The sequence below is a fragment of the Notamacropus eugenii genome, chromosome 1 (genome assembly GCF_028372415.1).
Source record: "Notamacropus eugenii isolate mMacEug1 chromosome 1, mMacEug1.pri_v2, whole genome shotgun sequence".
In the NCBI taxonomy this organism is placed as follows: domain Eukaryota; kingdom Metazoa; phylum Chordata; class Mammalia; order Diprotodontia; family Macropodidae; genus Notamacropus; species Notamacropus eugenii.
This window is the reverse complement of record NC_092872.1, coordinates 63,838,491-63,858,117: the sequence shown is the minus strand read 5'-3', so window position 1 is coordinate 63,858,117 and position 19,627 is coordinate 63,838,491. Positions and strand designations below refer to the sequence as shown.

Genomic DNA, 19,627 nt, shown 5'->3' with positions numbered 1-19,627 from the left:
GGAGTACTATTGCGCCATAAGAAATAATGAAGAAGAAGACTTCAGGGAGGCCTGAAAGGGCTTATATGATCTGATGCTGAGTGAAAGGAGCAGAACCAGGAGAACTTTATGCACAGCAACAACCACAGTGTATGAGAGTTTTTTCTGGTAGGCTTGCAACTTTGTAATAATGCAAGAACTTAAAAAAAATAAAAAAATAAAAATTCCCAATGGATTTCTAAGGCAAAATGCCTTCCACACTCAGAGAAAGAACTATGGAATTCATTTGCAGAATGTAGCAGATCATGTCTGTGTGTGTGTGTGTGTGTATTATGTTTTGATTTGTTACATGATTTCTTCCATTTATTTTAGTTTGTCTACATAGCATGACTATAGTGAAAACATATTCAATAGGAAAGTATATGTAGATCCTGTATAGAATTGTACACCATCTCGGGGAGGGAGGGGTGTGGGGGGGTGTAAAAATCTAAGTTTTATGGTAGTGATTATAGAACATTAAAAAAATAAATAAAATAATAATTAAAAAAAGAATAGAAGCTGCATAGCTTTTGCAATGAATAAAAGAAAATGACATACATGCTTTGAGTCATTTGATTAATCATATAATACTCTGTCTTTAATGATTACTTCAGACAAATGAGGGCTTGAAGAGAGAGAAAAAGGTTCGAATCAGTCCCTAGGGAAAATAAGGTGGGGATTCGACCATGATTAGGTAGAGGAAGCGCTGAGTAACCAAGCAGGCTCTGCTAAACAAAATTTGTAGCGTGTGAAATCAACTCCCTTTCAATGATCAATGATCAATCAGCGCTTTGTAACTTGAAAGCACTGCATGAATTTGATCTAGCTAGGAAATATTAAGACTCTCTGCCTACTTTGGGATGGCCTGTATGTTTGGTCTTGTGGCTAAAAGCATCGGTTTTGATTCCAGAAAACGAGAAGAAGAAAGTAAGAGGAAAGAAGGAGAACCCCAAAGGGGAACATTGAGCCCAATGAGATGCCGGATCCAAGCGCAGCAGCTTCCAGAGAAGCGAGGCCCAGCCCTCAGGCCTCCTCAGCCACCCAGCAAACCCTCGATTATTTCTGGCAAACAATCATCCTCCAGCGATGCCTCTCCAAGCCAAATGGGAAAAAACCACAGAGGGTCCCCAGGGGTGTCCCCTGACGTAACACACAGAAAAGAACAATTTCTTTCTACAGAAAATCAGGGAGAAAATCACCGAAGACAAAAAGGTATGTTTTAACTTATACTAATGAAGCAGTAGATGCTAAAAACACATCTCTAAAGTTGGAAAAGAAATAGAGGCTATCTGGTTCAACCTTCTCATTTTGCAGATGAGGAAACTGAAGGCAAAAGAGGTTAAGTGACTTACCCAGGGTCACAGAGGTAGAAATTGTCAAAGAAAAGACTTGAAACCAGCTCCACTGCTTCTTTCCACTGAACTACACTGCCTAGAAGCTGGGTTTATCTCTCCTTTGACTAACATGGTACTATGACAACTTTTACTTTTTCTTAATATCACAGTCAGATCTGTTTCATTCCTTCTCCCTATTCCCTTTAATAAAAATGCATAGATAAGTAAAGCCAGCTAGGAGGTTAATTCAGTTAACTACACCTGTAGCTATAACCTGATTATTTGAGCCAGATTTCCATAACTCAAGTACCACCACTTTCCTGGTTGTAATTTACCCCAACAGTAACCAAGTGGGAAATAACTACCTCTAGTGCCAAGTTTGCAAACCTCAATAAAAAGTCATGATTGTAAATGCCACAACTCATTAGCTTTGCCCAAAATATTCTATTATATAACCCCCGATTTCATCTTATCAAGTTAGCCAGTGTTAACATTGGATGATACCTCAAAGAACCCAGAATCATAGATTTAGAGCTAGAAAGGACCTTAGCGACTATCTAGTCCAATCCCTCCACCCCCATCCCATTTCACAGATGAAAAAATTGAGACTTGAGTGGAAAAGGGAGCAGCAGAGCTGGGATCTGAAACTAGGTCTCCTGACTCCCAATCCAGTGCCCTAAGATGCCTCAAAATCTTTATCTGCATAACAACTTTTGTCCAAAATTTCCATTTTTTTTTATGGTTTTAAGTCTTAATGATACTCCTCTAAGCAAGGTTTACTATCCCCATTTTAAATATGAGGGAGCTAAGGCACTGTAGGAGGGCAAATAATTTGCCCAAGATAACACAATGAGATGAAGACAAAACCTGTATCTTCAGATGCCTAACTTGGTGCTCTTTCCATTGAAATTATCGATGACAAGGGTGACTCAATGAAAGGATGTAAGATTTCAAAGTGAGTGGTCATGGCTAGAAAGGGATGGAACTTAGAATTTTAGAACTGGAAAGGACCTTAAAAGTAAAAGAGGGATATTGAAAAATGTAGTTAGCACTGTTTTTTGTGGAATGATGAAATTGGTATCGGATGCAAGATTTTTCAAGCTATCTACATTTCTGAACTCTGAGCTTCATTATTTCATGTGATTGAACCATGACCTAACTCAGGGGTAGGGAACTGTAGTCTCGAGGTCACATGTGGCCCCTGAGGTCCTCAAGTGTGGCTCGTTGACTGAATCCAAACTTTCCAGAACAAATACCCTTAAAAAAAGGATTTGTTTTGTAAAACTTGGACTGAATCAAAAGGCCACACCCAAGGACCTAGAAGGCCACACGTGGCCTTGAGGACGCAGGTTCCCTATTCCTGCCCTAACCCTCACTTTAACAAAGACAAAGTACATACCACAGAACAGTCTTTTGGAGCTCAGTATGAGAAGCATTATTGCCTATCTGTCCATCCCCCATCATTATTCCAGTCATCAGTGTCACTGTGATGCAAGAGAATAGGGGTTTCCCAACCTGGGGTAGGCATATCTCCAGCAGGTAAGAGAAGCATGTCAAGAGGATATGGGAAATGTTTGGTTAAAAAAATACTAAATTATTCTACTGAAATATTCTAAAAGCAGTAGAGTTAGTGAAAAATAATGAGGACTGGGGAGAGAGCAGTATGATACAGAGAGGGAAAGGAAGTGTTACACATCTGAAATGTTTAGAAGAGACAATTGAAGGAATAATTCCTACTGACCAAAACCCAAGGAATGAGGTTGGATATGAAACTCTTTTTGTATGAAAAGAGTAAAAAAAGTTATGACAACAATCCCATAAAAGACAAGGAAAAGGACTTCCACAATAACCAGAAACTCTGAATTAATTTGCAATCAATGAAGTTACAAAATTTTGTTGTAAACTTGAGGAAGCATTTCCCATTCTTAGATGTGCTCACAAGGCTATAATGGCTATAGATGAGTGAAGATTCTCAATCTGTTCTTGATCAGATTTAAAGCAACAAATTGGATATGCTACTCTTTCAAAAACTATACCACCACTACTACAAACAGTAAGTGCTAATCTTTATATAACATTTACCATATACCAGGCACTGTAGTAAGAATTTTACAATTATTATTTCATATGATCCTCACAACCCTGGGAGGTAACTGTTATTTTTATCAATATTTTACAGATGAGGAAACTGAAGCAAACAAGAGTTAAGCAACTTGTCCAGGGTCACACAGCTAGTAAGAATCTGGGGCAAGATTTTAATTCAGGTCTTCCTAAATCAAGGTCCCCTTGCTCTATCCACTATGCCACCTAGCAGCTCTTAACAAACTTTAGGTTGACAAGAAACAAACTCTCTGGTCCTAAAAAATGTGGTTATATGTCAATAAACGTTTTCTTTAATATAGTTTTCTTTAATATATTCAATTTCATATTAAATATTATTATTAAATTGATTATTAATTTCTCACAAAGGGTAAATTTCAGAATTTATTTCTTTTCATATTGAACAGAGTGTAAAGGAAGGTTTACTGAAAAGCAAAAGGGGTACAGTGAACAGAAAAGATTGGGACCACTGCTATAGAGTATCTTCTGGACTAATTGTATGAAAAATAAAGTGTCAAAATAAGCTGTGCCTTGTCATTTTAGTGCTGATAAACATCTGCTTTTTCTGTCTCCTTTAAGAATCAACCAGAGAGCATTCCAGAGGCAAAGTTCCCTCTGTCCACTTTGGCCCCAGTGAAAGGGATAATGAACACAAACCTCAGGTGGCCATTTCTAAGTCAGAAGGTGAAAAAAGTCAAATTCTGCCATCTCTCAGACGTAAAAGTGTCCCAAGGCATGCCTCTTCTAATAATGCAAGTAGAGCTGGTGAGAAGTTAAAAGATCAAAGGCAGACGGTGTCTTGCAGTGGTGAGCCCTTGGACAGAGTAGCAGCAATAAGTTTGCCAAATTCTAATTGCCCAGTGGGAAACTTGAGGCATCACAAGCCCCATGAAATGGTATCAAGGACCAAGACGCACTCGATGAAAAGACAAAGTAAAGAGATAAAGGGAGAGAGGTGCTCTCCAGCTGGCTCTAGCAGGCCTGGAAGTGCAAAAGTGGAACCCACCTATCCAGGGAACGAGGCTTCATCTAATCGGGGACAAAGAAGCAAAGCGGTGGATAATGAAGTCAGAGGAAGAGTCTGCTCTGGGTTCCCAAGTAAAGCAGGATTGGCAAGACCTGGGCCCAATGATGTAAGGGTGCACTCCATGCCTGGTGACAGGTTGAACTTGGTGAAGACAAAACCAGCACCTGCAAATGCAGATGATCAATTGTCCTCCCCAACGGGGCAGAATTTGAATATTGAACTTCTCCCGTTAGAGAGTCGGCTGATGATCATTGAGAAAGAAAGAACAAGGAAAGAGTTGTTCCGAAAAAAGAACCATGCTGCTGCTGTCATTCAGAGGTCATGGAGAAGGTAAGGTGATTCATGATAAAGTGATTTTTTTTTTAAACAATTCTTTGGGAACATATAAACTTGATAATCCTAAATGCACTAATTAGTTTTTTCTGCAGCATTACCAAGTTACAATAGCGGGAATTGTTTTCTATCTAGTAACAGCTTATGATTTTACTTGACCTAGCCCTTAGTCATTGAATTGATACGGCCTCAGACAAACTGGAACCTAGGAAAGACCTTAATTTAGAAAGGCTGAGGTCATCAATGGGATCCTGGGTCACTGCCAGTCATCTTGACTTCTTGTCTTGCCACTGGAATCCAATGTCTCTGGAGGAGAAAGTGAGGCTCATGACTTTGTCCAATTCTGCATCACTTAAATCCGATTTGTGAACAAGTCTTGGCCTTGGTCCTCTTCATGAATGAAGAATAAACAACAACCATGTTGCTTAGTAAATGTGTGCTAAATATGGATCCTTTTTTGTCTCGGGTAAATCAGGAAGTGAGTTGTCATTAAATGATGTTGCAGATATAACTATTATTGACCATTTACATTTGATTTGGGGCAGCTATGATACAGTATTATTAAGATTAAACCTGGAGTCAGAAGACTCAATTTCTTTTCTACCTCTTATTAGCTATATGACTTGGAGCCAGTCATTTAAGTTTTCTGTGCCTCAGTTTCTCCACCTGTAATATTAGTATAATGACAAGTCAATTCAATGAACATTTACTAAGTGCCTTACTCTGTGCGGGGTACTATGCTAAGTGCTAGGGGATACAATAAGAAAAAGAGGTGGTCCCTGCCCTCAGGAAGCTTCTAATCCAATAGAGAAAGACAGCACAAAGAAAGGAAGCTGAAAAGGAAAGGGTGGCCACTGGGGAGTACCCATCACAGGGGCATGTTATTCCATGGAGATGAAGCCAAGGACAGCTGACAATGGAAAATGAAGTTACCAGGAAGGTTGAGAGTCTTCTATAAAAGGAAGGTTTGATGAGAAGTTTGGTGTTCCACCTACCAGCCGTCCAATCAGAGGGTAGAGGTACCTGAGGGGGAATGGAAGACTAGAGAGTATCAAAACCTCAGTCACTCTTCCAGGTGCCTCCCTCTGAGTGAGAATAAATGAAATAGTATATTAAAGTACATGTAACTCTTAAAGCCCTATATAATCTGCTATTAGTCTTTTTTTTTTTTTTTAGAATACTACTGGACTAGCAAAATTTGATGAAACTTGACCACAAGTACTGTATGTCCTTTCCAGTTGTACAACTCATATCTCCCTCTACTGCCTTTAGATTAACCTGACGAGTTCCACATCTCACAATTTAGAACCTATTAGGCATTTTCATCCCAAACTCCTCCCCTTGTGGTTATAGTATACAGATAAGGGATGCTATGTTTGAGGAGTCTTTGACTCAGAGAAGATCTGGAGGTTGGAACAAAGCAATTTCCCATTCTGGGGAGATGGCCCCTGCAGGATAAAAGGCAGGGAATGAAAGCCTTTTAGAGGATAATTGATGGTGCAGTCAGAAGAGCATGGTGGTCTGTTTGGTATTAGAGGGCTCTCTTAGGAGTATGCTGATATGTTCAGTATTAGATGACTGTCAAAAGAGTATGTTAATGTATTTGGTAATAAAAGACTGTCAAAAGAAGATGGTAATACACACACACACACACACACGCACACGGGTTTGTATGTATATGCAGTGTTAGATACCTATCACTAAAGGACCATTATAAGAATAACAAAGAGAAAGCATCAGAATTCACAGAAACTATCAAAAGCAGTCAGATGTAGGGAGAAAAGGAGAAAGATGAAAGAAAGCTTTTTCTTATGTTTCTTTTTGAAAACATTAGAAATAGACAAAACAAAATCTAAGCTAACGGAAAAGTAAACCATGTTTGAAAAGACAGATGTTCACTGACTGAAATGATGAGAACAACATCTGTTCTTTACTATGTGAACAGGTAGTTTCTGATGGGTTCTGTCTATAAGTTTCCACGATCAGCTAACTAGCCTGCACTCTCTCCTAAGAACCCTGGGTCCGTAGTATCACCAAGAGGAGTAATTCAACAGGATTCTTATAAATTATTTTATTTCAAACCATGTGACCCTTGGAGAGCCAGTCATGCTGTTTGGAATACAGTCTGAGAACTGCTGCAAAACAGCCCTGTTCCTGAATGCAGAATCAGACTCTAAGGATTGAAAAACCCTGATTGTACTTTTTGAACAAGACCTGAGATTTCACTAGTATGGCCCACTCCTGATGAGGAAACGCTTCTACCAAAGCAGGTTGCCACCTGATCTGAAACTTGGAATTTTAGAGAGTTGCCTGATTGCACTTATTGGATTCATATTTGGGGAATGACTATATTTGTTACCCTTGTTTGTTATTTTCTTCCACCTTAAGACTGAGAAAAATAAAAATGACATGGTGGGATGGTATCCAGCTTGATATTATATGCCAACAAGTACCAACCATGAGTAGCTCTTTCTTAATAAATTGCTGTAGATCTAGGGTAGCTAGGTGGTTCAGTCGATAGAGCACCAGGCGTAGTATCAGAAAGACATCTTTGAGCATTCAAATCTGGCCTCAGACACTTGCTAGCTGTGTGACCCTGACCAAGTCACTTAGCCCTGTTTGCCTCAGTTTCCTCATCTGCAAAATGAGCTGGAGAAGGAAATGGCAAACCACTCTAGTATCTCTGGGGTCACAAAGAGTTATATACATCTGAAAAAAATGACTTAACAATAATATAGATCTAGTATCATGGCTGGTATGCAGCCAATACTTGAAGTCAAATTAAGAGCACTGGACTGGAGATCAAGAGATCTGAGTTCAGGTTCTGGTTATTCAACCTCTCTGAGTCTGTCTTCTTATCCACAAAATAAGAATGCTAGATAGTACTGTACTATCTTCCTTACAAGGTTATTTGAGGAAAGTCCTTTGTAAACCATCTAAGTGGAACCTCTTAGTATTATCCAGTCCACACATTTATCAAAACTGTGGGCTCTAGTCTCAGAGGTCATACCAATAAACAGCTGGATGATCTTGAGTAAGTCATAATTATCCTGGGCTTTAATTTCCTCATCTGTAAGTGAGAGGACTTGACTAGATTAGTGGTTTTCATAGTGTGCCCTGGAGCACCTTTGAGGACCCCTGAGACCTTTTGGGGGCTTTGAAAACAAAACCATTTTTATGATAATATTAAAACATTTTAACACCTAATATGGCAAACATGAATAGAAATAACCCACATAAACGTTCTATGGGGTCCTCAATAATTTTTAAGAGAGTAAAAGGGTCTCTAGACTAAAAGTTTGAGAAATGCTGGACTATATAATCTCCATGCTTTCTTGAATCTACCGATGCTTTCATCATCTGTCATCCCTTAGAATAATCATTACCCTATATCTACCACCTCCAAGGTAATTCCAAACATTTGCCATACCTATAGCCTGGTAATGCTGTGATAAAATTAACTTTCATTTAATTGTTCCCCAAATTAGGTTTTTCTGGTTTCAGGTGCTAGCACTGACATGCAGGCAGGCTGGTGTCAAGGAGAGAGAGCTCCAGACTTGGGAACCTGATTCTAAGTTCTAGCTTCTGCCAGTTATTAGGTGTGTGACTGAATACGTCACTTATATGGTGTGAGTCTTAGTTTTCTCATCTCCAAAATGGGAAGAAGAATTGCCCACATTTTCACAGGGTTGTCTCCAAATGAGATGATGTATGTAACGTGCTTTATGATCCTTAAAATACTCTATAATATAAGCTAGAAATTGTATTCTGGGATTTGGTAACAAGTCTGAGCTCTCTCTGTCCAAAGATGATGTGAATTTCTAATACATTCCCACTTCAGTTTTCAACTTTATCAAGATTTGGTTTGGTTTGGTTTTGGGAGGGGGGAGGCAAGAGTAGTTTTTGGACTTGTTCCTTTAGTCCAAATCAAGATATAAACTTCCCCCTTCTACAAGGTCTAACAGACTTAGTGTTATAGCTCACCTGCCACTTCTCCACCCTCCTGAATGAACACCTACCCCTGCAGTAGAGAAGGGGTCCTAGCAACAGGGACACCTACATCTGAACCTAAGTGGGAGTAGCCAAGTCACAGGAAAGCAGAAATCACAAGTCTAAGCCAAACCAGGACTATTCCCTATCGTCAGACACTTACTAGCCATGTGATCCTGGACAAGTCACTTAACTATTGTCCGCCTCAGTTTTCTTATATATAAAACAGGGATAATTAAAGCATCTTCCTCACAGGGTTGTTGTGAGGATCAAATAAGATAGTATGCTTAGCAAACATTAAAGTTAGGTTATGTGAAGGATAGCTACATGGTATGTAGTCTGCCATCAAGTTAGTGTCTACAAATGGGCAAAAAAAAAAAAAGCATTATGTTAGGAAACAAATTTGCTACAAACTTCCATTCTCTTTATTTTTTTATAAAACTTCTTAGACTAGGTTGTTGTTGTTCAGTCATTTCAGTCCTGTCTGACTCTTTGTGACCCCATTTGGGGTTTTCTTGGCAAAGATGCTGGAATGGTTTGCCATTTCCTTCTCTGGCTCATTATACAGATGAAGGAACCGAGGCAAACAGAGTTAAGTGACTCACATAACTAGTGAGTGTCTGAGACTGAATTTGAACTCAGGTCTTCCTGACCCCGGGTCCAGCACTCTATCCACTGTGCCATCTATGGAGGATCTCCCATAATCTCAAAGTCTTTCCAGAACTGACTATAACAATTTACTCTGTAAGCCAAAAGCTCTAGAGCAGAGGTGGGAAACCTGTGACCTCAAGGCCACATGTGGTCTTCTAGGTCCTCAAGTGTAAACTTCAGAGAATAAATCCCCTTAATAAAAGGATTTGTTCTGTAAAACTTGGATTCAGTCAAAAAGCCATACCCAAGGACCTAGAAGGCCACAGGTTCTCCACCCCTGATCTAGACTCGTAGTCTTTTCTTTTAGAAATCATGACTCATCTCTGCCAAAGTGGCCCAGAACACAGTGTTCATATTAATCTGGCTTCACATAGTAATTGTGCTCCTGGAGAATTTTCCTTAAATTGTCTTCCCATTGATTTAATTGATAAATTTGAAAGATATTTCCGTTTCATTTCTAAATAATCGTCAATTGACAATTCAGACCTTAGCTTTGGATTTTTCAAGAACTAGGCAGGAGTGAGAAGGAAGGACTGAGCTCTTGATCAGCCACTAACTAACTGTATAACCTTGAGCACATCCCAGGTCAGCTTCTCTGGCTCTGTTTTCTCATCCATAAATCAAGTAGCTGCCTACATTTTAAGGAAGACATTGACAAGTGAAAAAAGGCAAGCAGGAGACCAGAGAGACTTGAAACTGTCTTGTAAGAGAAATGGTTGAAGGGACTCTGAGAGAGTCTAACTTCTCAGGTCCACTGCCAGCTCACTAAGACCTTAAATTGCAGAAGTGCCAACCTACATCGGATTCCTCATCAAGAGTACTCTCTCCCAATGAAAAAGTACCTACCCTGTTCCTATCTAGTCCGAGAAATAATAAACTCAAATCCTATAGCTCAAAGATTTTTTCAAAGAAATTAAGAAGTTCCCTTCAGTTCAAGTTTTTCTGAGGCTATATAGTAAATTGAACAAAATCTAATGCCTTTATACTCCTGAGATTTGTCTATTTAGCGTATAGGTTGTTCATGGGATCCCAGGTATGGGGCTGTTGTATACTGTTCCATTGTCTTTGGAATTGAGCTAAAATCATTATCCCCACTGTTAAGACCTTTTTTCTCTTATGTCAGTCTATATACCCTGAGAATAAATGATAATGAATGATATACAATTAAAGAAGTCTGTAGTGTTAGTAACTAAGAAACAAATTCAGACCTACTTGGTATTTGATATACTTAGATTCAAGAAGCTCAGTTTGGAAAGAAAAAAATATCCTCTGAAGGGGTGAAATTGTGTAACACCATTTTAGGATTACAGTTCATGCGTTCTGAGAAAATGTCAAAACTCTATAATAAAGAATTGATCCTAGAAGAAAGGAAATTCCCTGTGTGACAGCCTTTCTGACAAGGTTGGGACTGGCTACCTTGCAAAGGGACTTAATTCACTAAAGATGCTAGGTGGCCTTTGTTCCTCCCAGTCCGTTAGAGGGGAAGGAAATACCAGAGCAGGTCTAGAGGGAGGAGTTTGGAGCTTGAGCAGGGCGAGGAGAGCCCCCAAGAATTTGTCTCAAAAGTCTGAGTCCACTTTTATGTTTTACATAGCTTAAAACTTTATATAGTTTTTGTATCATTTTAAGTTTTATACTGCTCAAAACTGGACTAAGACTTTTGAGACACTATACTGGCCAATCTTGGCCTGGAGAATACTTCCCTTTTTAAGAGAGCTAAGGGACAAAGAATGTGAAGGGCTGCATATACCACCCAACTGTATTGGTTGGTTCTGCATAACTGACTTTTCTATATGTAAAGGGCTGGGGAAGGGGGGAAAGTTAAGAGGGAGAGGAGGCAGGAGGTGGGGCAGGAGAGGGAAGGGCTAATGCAGGAGTAAGAAAAATGGGAAATGACAAGTATAAAAATAAAATGCACCAATAAAACCTAAAGAATTGTTAAAAATAGATTGATAAAATGAAGCACTCGGAACTGAAAACAATAAATTTTCTGACCCGGGTAAAAGATAGTTTCCTTTATCCTAGAGACATTATGTTTCTCTGTCCCTTTGCTCCAGGTAGAGTAATTTTTTTCTAAGTTCACTTTATCCCTTCACTAATGCCCCAAATAAAATGTAAGCTTCTTGAAAGCAGGAACTACTTTCTTCTCCCTTGTATCCCCACTTTGGCACATAATAAGTGCTTAATAAATGCTAATTTAATTGAAATAGTTTTATTTCATGTTCTTCACTCAAATCTCTTTCATCATTCTTCTTCCAGTAAGTTTTGTCCATTAATAGATACTTTATAAATACTTATTAAATTAGTAAGTTGACTTTGAATGAATCTTACCTTAGTCTCAATGAAAATGTTGCTGTGTAAAAAAAACCAAACAAACCTTTTTACATATGGAATGCACTTGATAAAAACCTGCTAATTATAACAAAGAAAAACAAATTTCCCAACCTCCAAATACATGTTATATCTGCAAATTGGTTTGGATTCTTTGGTGTATGTTTAGTTAGAGTGGATGCTCTGCTAACAAAATAACCTAGTTTTAAATACAGCCACTACTATATTGTGTATCCAGAGAAAGCCTGGAAAAAGTTATCTGATGATGGTAATGACAATACTTGAAATTAAATTTGTTCATTTTCATTGATTAAATTATCAGCCACTGTGGTTTCCCAAGTTCCTTAAACACCCTCATTCATAGAATTCAGACCAAACTAGCTCATCTCAAATAAGTGATATTCTTTTTCTTAGTTACCAGCTCCGGAAGAAACTGTCTGAGCTTTGCAGTGCTCAGCGACAAGGGGAAGAAAATAAAGACAAGTGGAGACAAGAGAGAGCCACCTTTCTCTTCCAGGTTGCTTGGAAGAAACAGCTAAATGCCAAGGCCTCAAAACCAGTCTCATCCTGCAAAACTCCCAAACCTACCAACAAGAGTAACTCCCTCATCAAACAGAACAAGCAAACTGTCCTCAAACAGATCTATGGTAATTCCCTTTCTCCCGAAGTTGGGTATCTATAACGAGAATTTCGTTGGATTATGCTCGGATTCTGAGTGAACCAACACCCTCCCCCCCCATTATAAAGTGTGAACCAGACGTGACAGATTTTGTAGAAGTATGTTCTGAAATTCTCCCATGAACAAAAGAACTCACACGTTATTTTCAAGGGTTTAGCAATGACCCCTGGCATTTCAGACAATGCTGTGTGACACGTCCCCATGTGACATTTTTTTCTGTGTCACTACTGGTTTTATGAATCCCTTTAAATGCTTTTTGGTATCTAAATACAAAAACTCACATTTTGGAAGAATGGTTCTCCTTCAGTCTTCATGGCATACATATCCCCTCCTTTACACAGTGGCAATGTGCAGTTGCAAAGCTGCAGTTGCCTTTAGAATGCTAATCTGTTGCCTAATTCATACAAAACATGGACGTTTATGGCTCTACAGAAGCATATAGTATAGAGTCATCCCTTCCATATCATGATTTTCCCCATCACAGTTTCAATATATCTTGGGTTGACATAACAAATTAAATGGGAATTTGGAGGGAGTTTGAGGAAGCTGGAGATGACAAGCAGAGGCCAGCAGATGGCACAGAAAAAGCTTGCCATATTTGAATACATTATCTTTTTCAGCTTTGGTCAGTTCACATATGGGAGATATTTCATAGAATTTGTTTAGTATGGCTAATCATCTTTGGGGAAGCCAACACTGTCATACAGAAGGTAATGATTAAGTATTTATTAATGATAATGGATTCTATTAACATTAGTAACTTTTGCTATCTGAAAGATGTAATCAAAATAAGATCTGCGTAGAGTTGATGATTCTGTGAAAAAGAAAAGTGACCGCCAGGTGGTACAGTAGATAGAACACTGGACTTGGAGTCAGGAAGACCTGAATTTGAAACTTGCCTCTACTAAACAAATGGCCCTGGTCAATCACTTAACCTCTGCCTACCTCAGTTTCTTCATCTGCACAATGGGGTTAATACTAGCACCTACTTCAACCTCCTGTGAGTTTAAAATGAGATATTTGTTAGGCTCTTTACAAATGCAATCATCATTATTATTGAGAAATAGAATGACAATAGATTTATCCAGTGTGAGAGTCGATACAAATCTCCATTTTGCAGCTGAGGAAACAGAGGCTCAGAGAAAAGTGACTTGCCCAGGGTCACACAGCTAGTGAATATTGGAACTGGAACTGAAAAAGATTTTTTTTTTTTACTTCAAGTCTAGGGGGCAAAATAGATACAGCTCTGGATTTGGAATCAGGAAGACCTAAGTTCGAATCGTGCCTCAAATATTTACTAGCTTGGTGATCCTGAGCAAGTCACTCTCTTCTCAGCCTCCAAAACTGAGGATATTGAAATCAATGCTCTCAAAGGTCCCATCCTGCTCTAAATCTATGACACTGTGATACAATTATTTTTCAAATAACTCTTGCACACAAAATAAAACAAAGACATTCTGAAACAAAGCCTCTAATAGAATCCTAATCACAGGGTCCCCTTGGTCTGTATGGTAGCTCCTTCCCATAAATACACACACAGGATCAAGGTTCTGTTTATGCAGATATCTGTAAGTTAGGACTTTCAATTCAATGAGAATCTGGATTCACACGGGGCCATATGAGCCTTCTACCTGGGTTAGATTGGTTGATGGCTGTTGTTTCCTTCTAGGAGGCTCTCGGGAAGGGAAAGCACATCATCCCATAAGACCGTCATCAAAACCTCCTCTCTCTGCAATGCACCTTATTTCAGGTAAGTCAGGGTCCTGTGGGCATGCAGTCACTGGTCATGTCTGTGGTGTCTGTTCCAGGAGTCATCTTTTCCTCATTTGTATAACCACCAGGCCTTAGAGGATGAGGACTGTTGGGAATGTGTTCATGATAGTTCTGGGTATACCTTGAGTTTTTAGTGCTTCTTTACTGTATTTCCAGTACCTGTAATTTTTGTCAATATGGGCACTTCCTTAACCATCACAGATGTAACCTTTTACCCCTTGTGAGAGTCAGTCAGTCAATTAAGTCAGTCAATTAATTAATCTATTAAGCACTCACTATGTGCCAGGCACTCTTTTTAAGTGCTGGGGATGCGAATACAAATAAAAATAAAGACGGTCCCTGCATTGAAGTAGTGCGCCAGCTAATGGTTGGTTCATGTGCCTAACCAGCACCCTCATGATGTCAAAAAAAAAAAATCACATGAACCTCATCCCCAAACTTAGCTAGACAAGAGATGTGGACCCACACTCCTAAGTCTGTAGGACTTAATAACTCACCAAATTCCTTGGGGGCAGATAGCCTTTGTTTGTATTTGTATCCCTAAGTAGAATACCATGTCAGGCAAAAGACTCACTGACTGACTCTCACCAGCTGACCAGCCCTTTTTTCCTTTTTTGGTTAGATCTTTATTTGATGATAGCCACCATTTTTCTTTGTAGTTCTTGGTTATGTGCTGCAACCTTGCTTCCACTCACAACAAGTCCCTCTCCAATGCCTTCTTGCATTACTGTTGAAAAGAAATTATTTTATTCATCAAATTGGTGAAAGTGTATAAAAATGATAATACTCAGTGTTAGGTTTGTGAAGAGATATGTATGTGTTGCCGATGGAATTTAGAAGTGGTAGAAACTTTTGGGGAGTGACATGGCAGAGAACTATAGAAATTATCAAAACGATCATAGTCTTTACGCCCAACAGTTCTGTTATTGGGAAGATATCATAAAAACATTATTAAGGAATTTTTATAAACTTACGTTTGAGAGGAACAGGACAGCACAGTGGATAATGACAACTTCATGTTTATATAGTGCATAGTATGGGCCAGGCACTGGGCCAAGTAAGCACTTTGCAAATATCTCATTTGCTCCTCACAAAAAACCCTGCAAGGTGGGTGCTCTGGTTTGGTAGATTCTTATCGCTATTTTATGGTTGAGGAAACTGAGGCACACTAAGATTAGGTGACTTGCCCTGGGTCATACAGCTGGTAGCTGAGGCTGGATTTTTAACTCAGGTCTTCCTGACTCCCCATAATGTTGGATTTGGAGTCAAGAAGATCTAGGTCCAAATCCTTCCATTGACCTTACTAGGTAAGTGACCATGGACAAGTTACTTAATCTTCATTAGCCTCAGGTGACTAATACACAGAAAATTCCCGAAGACTTTCTACTAAGTTATAGATGGGTCTATATACTGGTAGGAGTTCTCACACTAATGAAATCATATGATAGATCCTTTATTAATGACCTATCTTTTTATTTTATTTTTTCTCAATTATATGTAAAAAATTTTTAACATTCATTTAAAAAAATTTTTAAGTTCCAAATTCTTTCTCCCTCCCTCCCCTCCATACCTTGAGAAGGTAAACAATTTGATATAGGTTATACTTGTGACATCATGGAAAAAACATTTCCATATTAGCCATGTTGCAAAAGAAAATAGAAAAAAAAAACCCAAGAAACATAATGTAAAAATATTATGCTTCAATCTGCATTCCAATTCCTTTCGTGCTTTCTCTGGAGGTAGATAGCAATTTTCATTATAAGTCTTTCAGAATAATGACACAGCTTTTCAAAAATATCTATGTTACCATTATTTGCAATTGAAAAAAATCTGAAAATAACCTAATTTTCCAATTTTATAGAATTGGTACTTAATGTTTGCTGAATTAAGGTGGATTGGGAAATGGATTGATAAAGTATGGAACAGTAATGTAAGAAAATACCATAATGTAATTTAAAATGACAAACAGAAGGCATACAAATGCAAGGCCCATGCCCATCATCCCCTTACCCATGGACCCCCAGAAAGCTGCTTTTGGTTCTATGCACTTTGTAAGTCAGAATCCTTTCCAAATGACAGTTCTTGAGCCCTCATTGATCTGTTTACTATTCAGCCAAAGGTCACACTTTGCTAAATTTGAAGAACTAGTATTGAAAGTAAAGGGACAGGTAGGTAGCACAGTGGATAGAGAGTGCCAGGCCGGAATCAGGAAGACTCATCTACTTAAGTTCAAATCTGGTCTCAGACACTTACCAGCTGTGTGACCCTGGGCAAGTCACTTAACCTTGTTTGACTCACTTTCTTCATCTGTAAAATGAGCTGGAGAAAGAAAATGGCAAACCACTCCGGTATCTTTGCCAAGAAAACTCCAAATTGGGTCATGAAGAGTTGGACCCAACTGAAACGATCTAACAACAAACACCAATGAAAGTAACAACAGAACATTTCCCTAAAAGCTCTTGAGCTCATTCCCCTACAAATATGAACACTTTCAGTGAGGAATGTAATTATAATTACATTATAATGTAATGTATGTTCCTGACTCCTAGTCTAGCACTCCACTCTGTGACACCATGCTGCCTCTATAAACAAAAACTTCAAGAGAAAACTACGGTCACAAATACTCTGGTAAATAAAGACACAGAAGGACACAGGACAAGAAGAGACAGAAGGAGGCAAGTCATATATTGCCATTAGTTATTTATACGTTGACAGTTTTCTATTAAGTACATTAAGAAAGTAGATAAAATATTGTTTCAACTCTAACCCCCATAAAACAATACAAGTTGAATAACTGGAGAATCTAAGCTATCAAGCTTGAGATTTTTTCCTTTTCCTGTATATGATTACAAGCCATCTTGGGTCTTACTGCAGAAGAGTAGCATGGCCTTTAACTTTTTTAATGTGATGAAATGGACAGTTAGGACATTTCTCCGTTTTTTTTTAAAATTCTTTTAGAACAATACCCATTTTCATTTATCTAATTAATAAGAGTTCGGAAAACTTTAACTTCATCTTCGAGATGTGTTTTTGTTTGATAAGTTCAGTGCTGTCAGTGGAAAATGCCAGGGCCAGTGAATCCCTCCAACCATAAGGAACTATGATAACATTCTCCTTACATTGGATTTTCTTATTCTATATAAAGCAAATCCTGTCTTGGAAGGTGACAAGTGACTGCCAGCACTAACATTAATTTAGTTTTGATTTAAAAAAAAAAAAAAGCAGGGGTGGGGAGAGATGAAAGACAATATTCTACAAGGTACAGAGATCAAAATGGCTTAATTTAATCAGCAATACTACTAGGCTGGTTTGAGGAATCCTTGTTAATCTTCCAGCACAAGACTGGAAACAGATAACCTATAGAAGAGTTTCTATATGAGTTTACTTTTGGGGAGTTAATTTGTCATTATGGTATGAAAACTTTGTTTTTAAATGGTAGAACTTCAAAATCCTAGAAAATTTGGAGGAGGGGGAATGTACCTGGACCATTGACTTCATCAGTCCAGATAAGCAGCTTATCTGTAATTTATAATTTTCGAGCCTTAGAAAATTGTCTGACTCACTGAGGTTAATAGATTGACTCATGGACACACAGTTTGTATAGGTCTGAAGCATGACTTGAAGGCTATCTATCCACTCTACCAAGCCTCTCCAAATGTAGCTAGCAAGGATCAGTAAAAATGAAATATATTGGTATAGTCAAATGTACATATCAAGAAACTATGATGTGTTGCATAATTCCTTATTCTATAATGTTTGTCCAGTAATATTTTTTTAAAATAAAGGAAAAGAATGCTATACATGTGTTAAAATATAAGCTGGCAAGTTCTGTGGTTAGGAAAGTATATTAAATTCCACTAAAATAAGTAGCATATTGTATGTATTCTAGGTATAGTAAATCTCCAGTCATATGAAGGGTCCTGAAAAAGATTAATGTTAACATTAACTTTTTTAAAGTAGCTATTGATTGAAATAAAGAGTTTTCTTTTCCTATTAGTTTCCTAAGGCACTAATACCAAATGCATTTTTTTCATTAAATACTGATCAGGATCTTGAACTTATTTTAACCAGTAAATGTTCCTGGATGTCGAGTAACTAAATTTAAGCATACACACACACACACACACACACACACACGCACGCACGCACACACGTATATACATATAATATATATGTATGTATGTATACACATGCACATAAACTTTTGTTACTGTTCAGTCAATTCAATTTTGTCTGACTCTTCGTGGTCTTACTTGAGGTTTTCTTGGCAGAGATACTGGAGCGGTTTACCATTTCCTTCTCCATCTCATTTTACAGATGAGGAAAAAGAGGAAAATAGGGTTAAGTGACTTGCCCAGGATCACACAGCTTGTCAAGACACTGAGGCTAGATTTGAACTCAGGAAAAGTCTTCCTAACTCTAGGTCCAGTATTCTATCCACTGTGCTACCTAGCTGCCCATACATTTCTGTACCTCTCATCTAAAGTGAAACTGAATTATCCATACCACACATAAAATCAGTCTGATTTTATAGCCACAGCACATGTGTACCATATATATTAATCCAAACACATTTGTATATGCTATGTATATATCTATGGATACTCAAGTGAAATGATTTGATAGTCATTGATAAATTGACCCACCTTAACTCAATCAGTTTTGTTTCACGTTTAAAATATTCCTTACTTTTATTGCTATTTTCTGGTTTTTAAAGTATACAGTCAAAAAACGCATGTAGCAATTACAAGATCCTTTCCTTATTTATCTTAATCCCTGAAAATTTATACTCATCACCCTTCCCCCAACTGGAACTTCAAGAAACCTAGCATGAAGTTTCTAAGGATTGCATTGGTAGCTCTCTTCCAAGGAATAAAACGGTAAGTGAAAACTGCAAATAGAGCAGAAACTGGGCACCATATTTCAGGAGACATCTGGTAACCTTGCCATTTCTTTGCCCTGAATGATTTTAGTGACTCCTAAAATGATTCATACTCCTACAGCCCCCTAAAAGCCTGAGGAAACTTCCAAAGCTCTGTCCTCAACTCTTTTCTAAACCCTCCTCCCAGAAGGACGCTCAACTTGTTGAACTGCCAAGAACCCTTTGCCAGATAACTCCAGTCGATACCTCCTCTTCCTCCCTTTCCCTGATACACAAGCCCACCTAGCTTGGCATCTTACTGAGGTAAAGTCAATCATCCTTCTACAACAGTTAAGTTTCTGCTTTCACAGGGTTTAGTCAATTTAGATTTCAGTCAATTTAGTCAATTAGACTTATTATCATCAATCCATGGGTCACACCAGTCAGAAAATGTAAGGAAGGCTGAACCATCTTATCAATCCTGGGGAACTTATTTTTGAACTAAAGCTAATGATGTGGAACATCTATTT

At 38.3% G+C, this 19,627-nt stretch overlaps 1 protein-coding gene across 5 annotated transcripts in view; it reads left to right on the top strand.

The window, feature by feature from the left end:
• The window catches only part of INVS (inversin), a 244,110-nt gene that overhangs the window by 224,062 nt on the left and 421 nt on the right, over window positions 1–19,627 (top strand). For all 5 annotated transcript variants that reach the window (XM_072604510.1, XM_072604503.1, XM_072604529.1 and 2 more), the window contains 4 exons: window positions 929–1,230; window positions 4,032–4,809; window positions 12,199–12,431; window positions 14,133–14,213. In XM_072604510.1, the coding sequence (XP_072460611.1) occupies window positions 929–1,230; window positions 4,032–4,809; window positions 12,199–12,431; window positions 14,133–14,213 (1,394 nt within the window). The remainder of the gene's footprint in view (window positions 1–928; window positions 1,231–4,031; window positions 4,810–12,198; window positions 12,432–14,132; window positions 14,214–19,627) is intronic.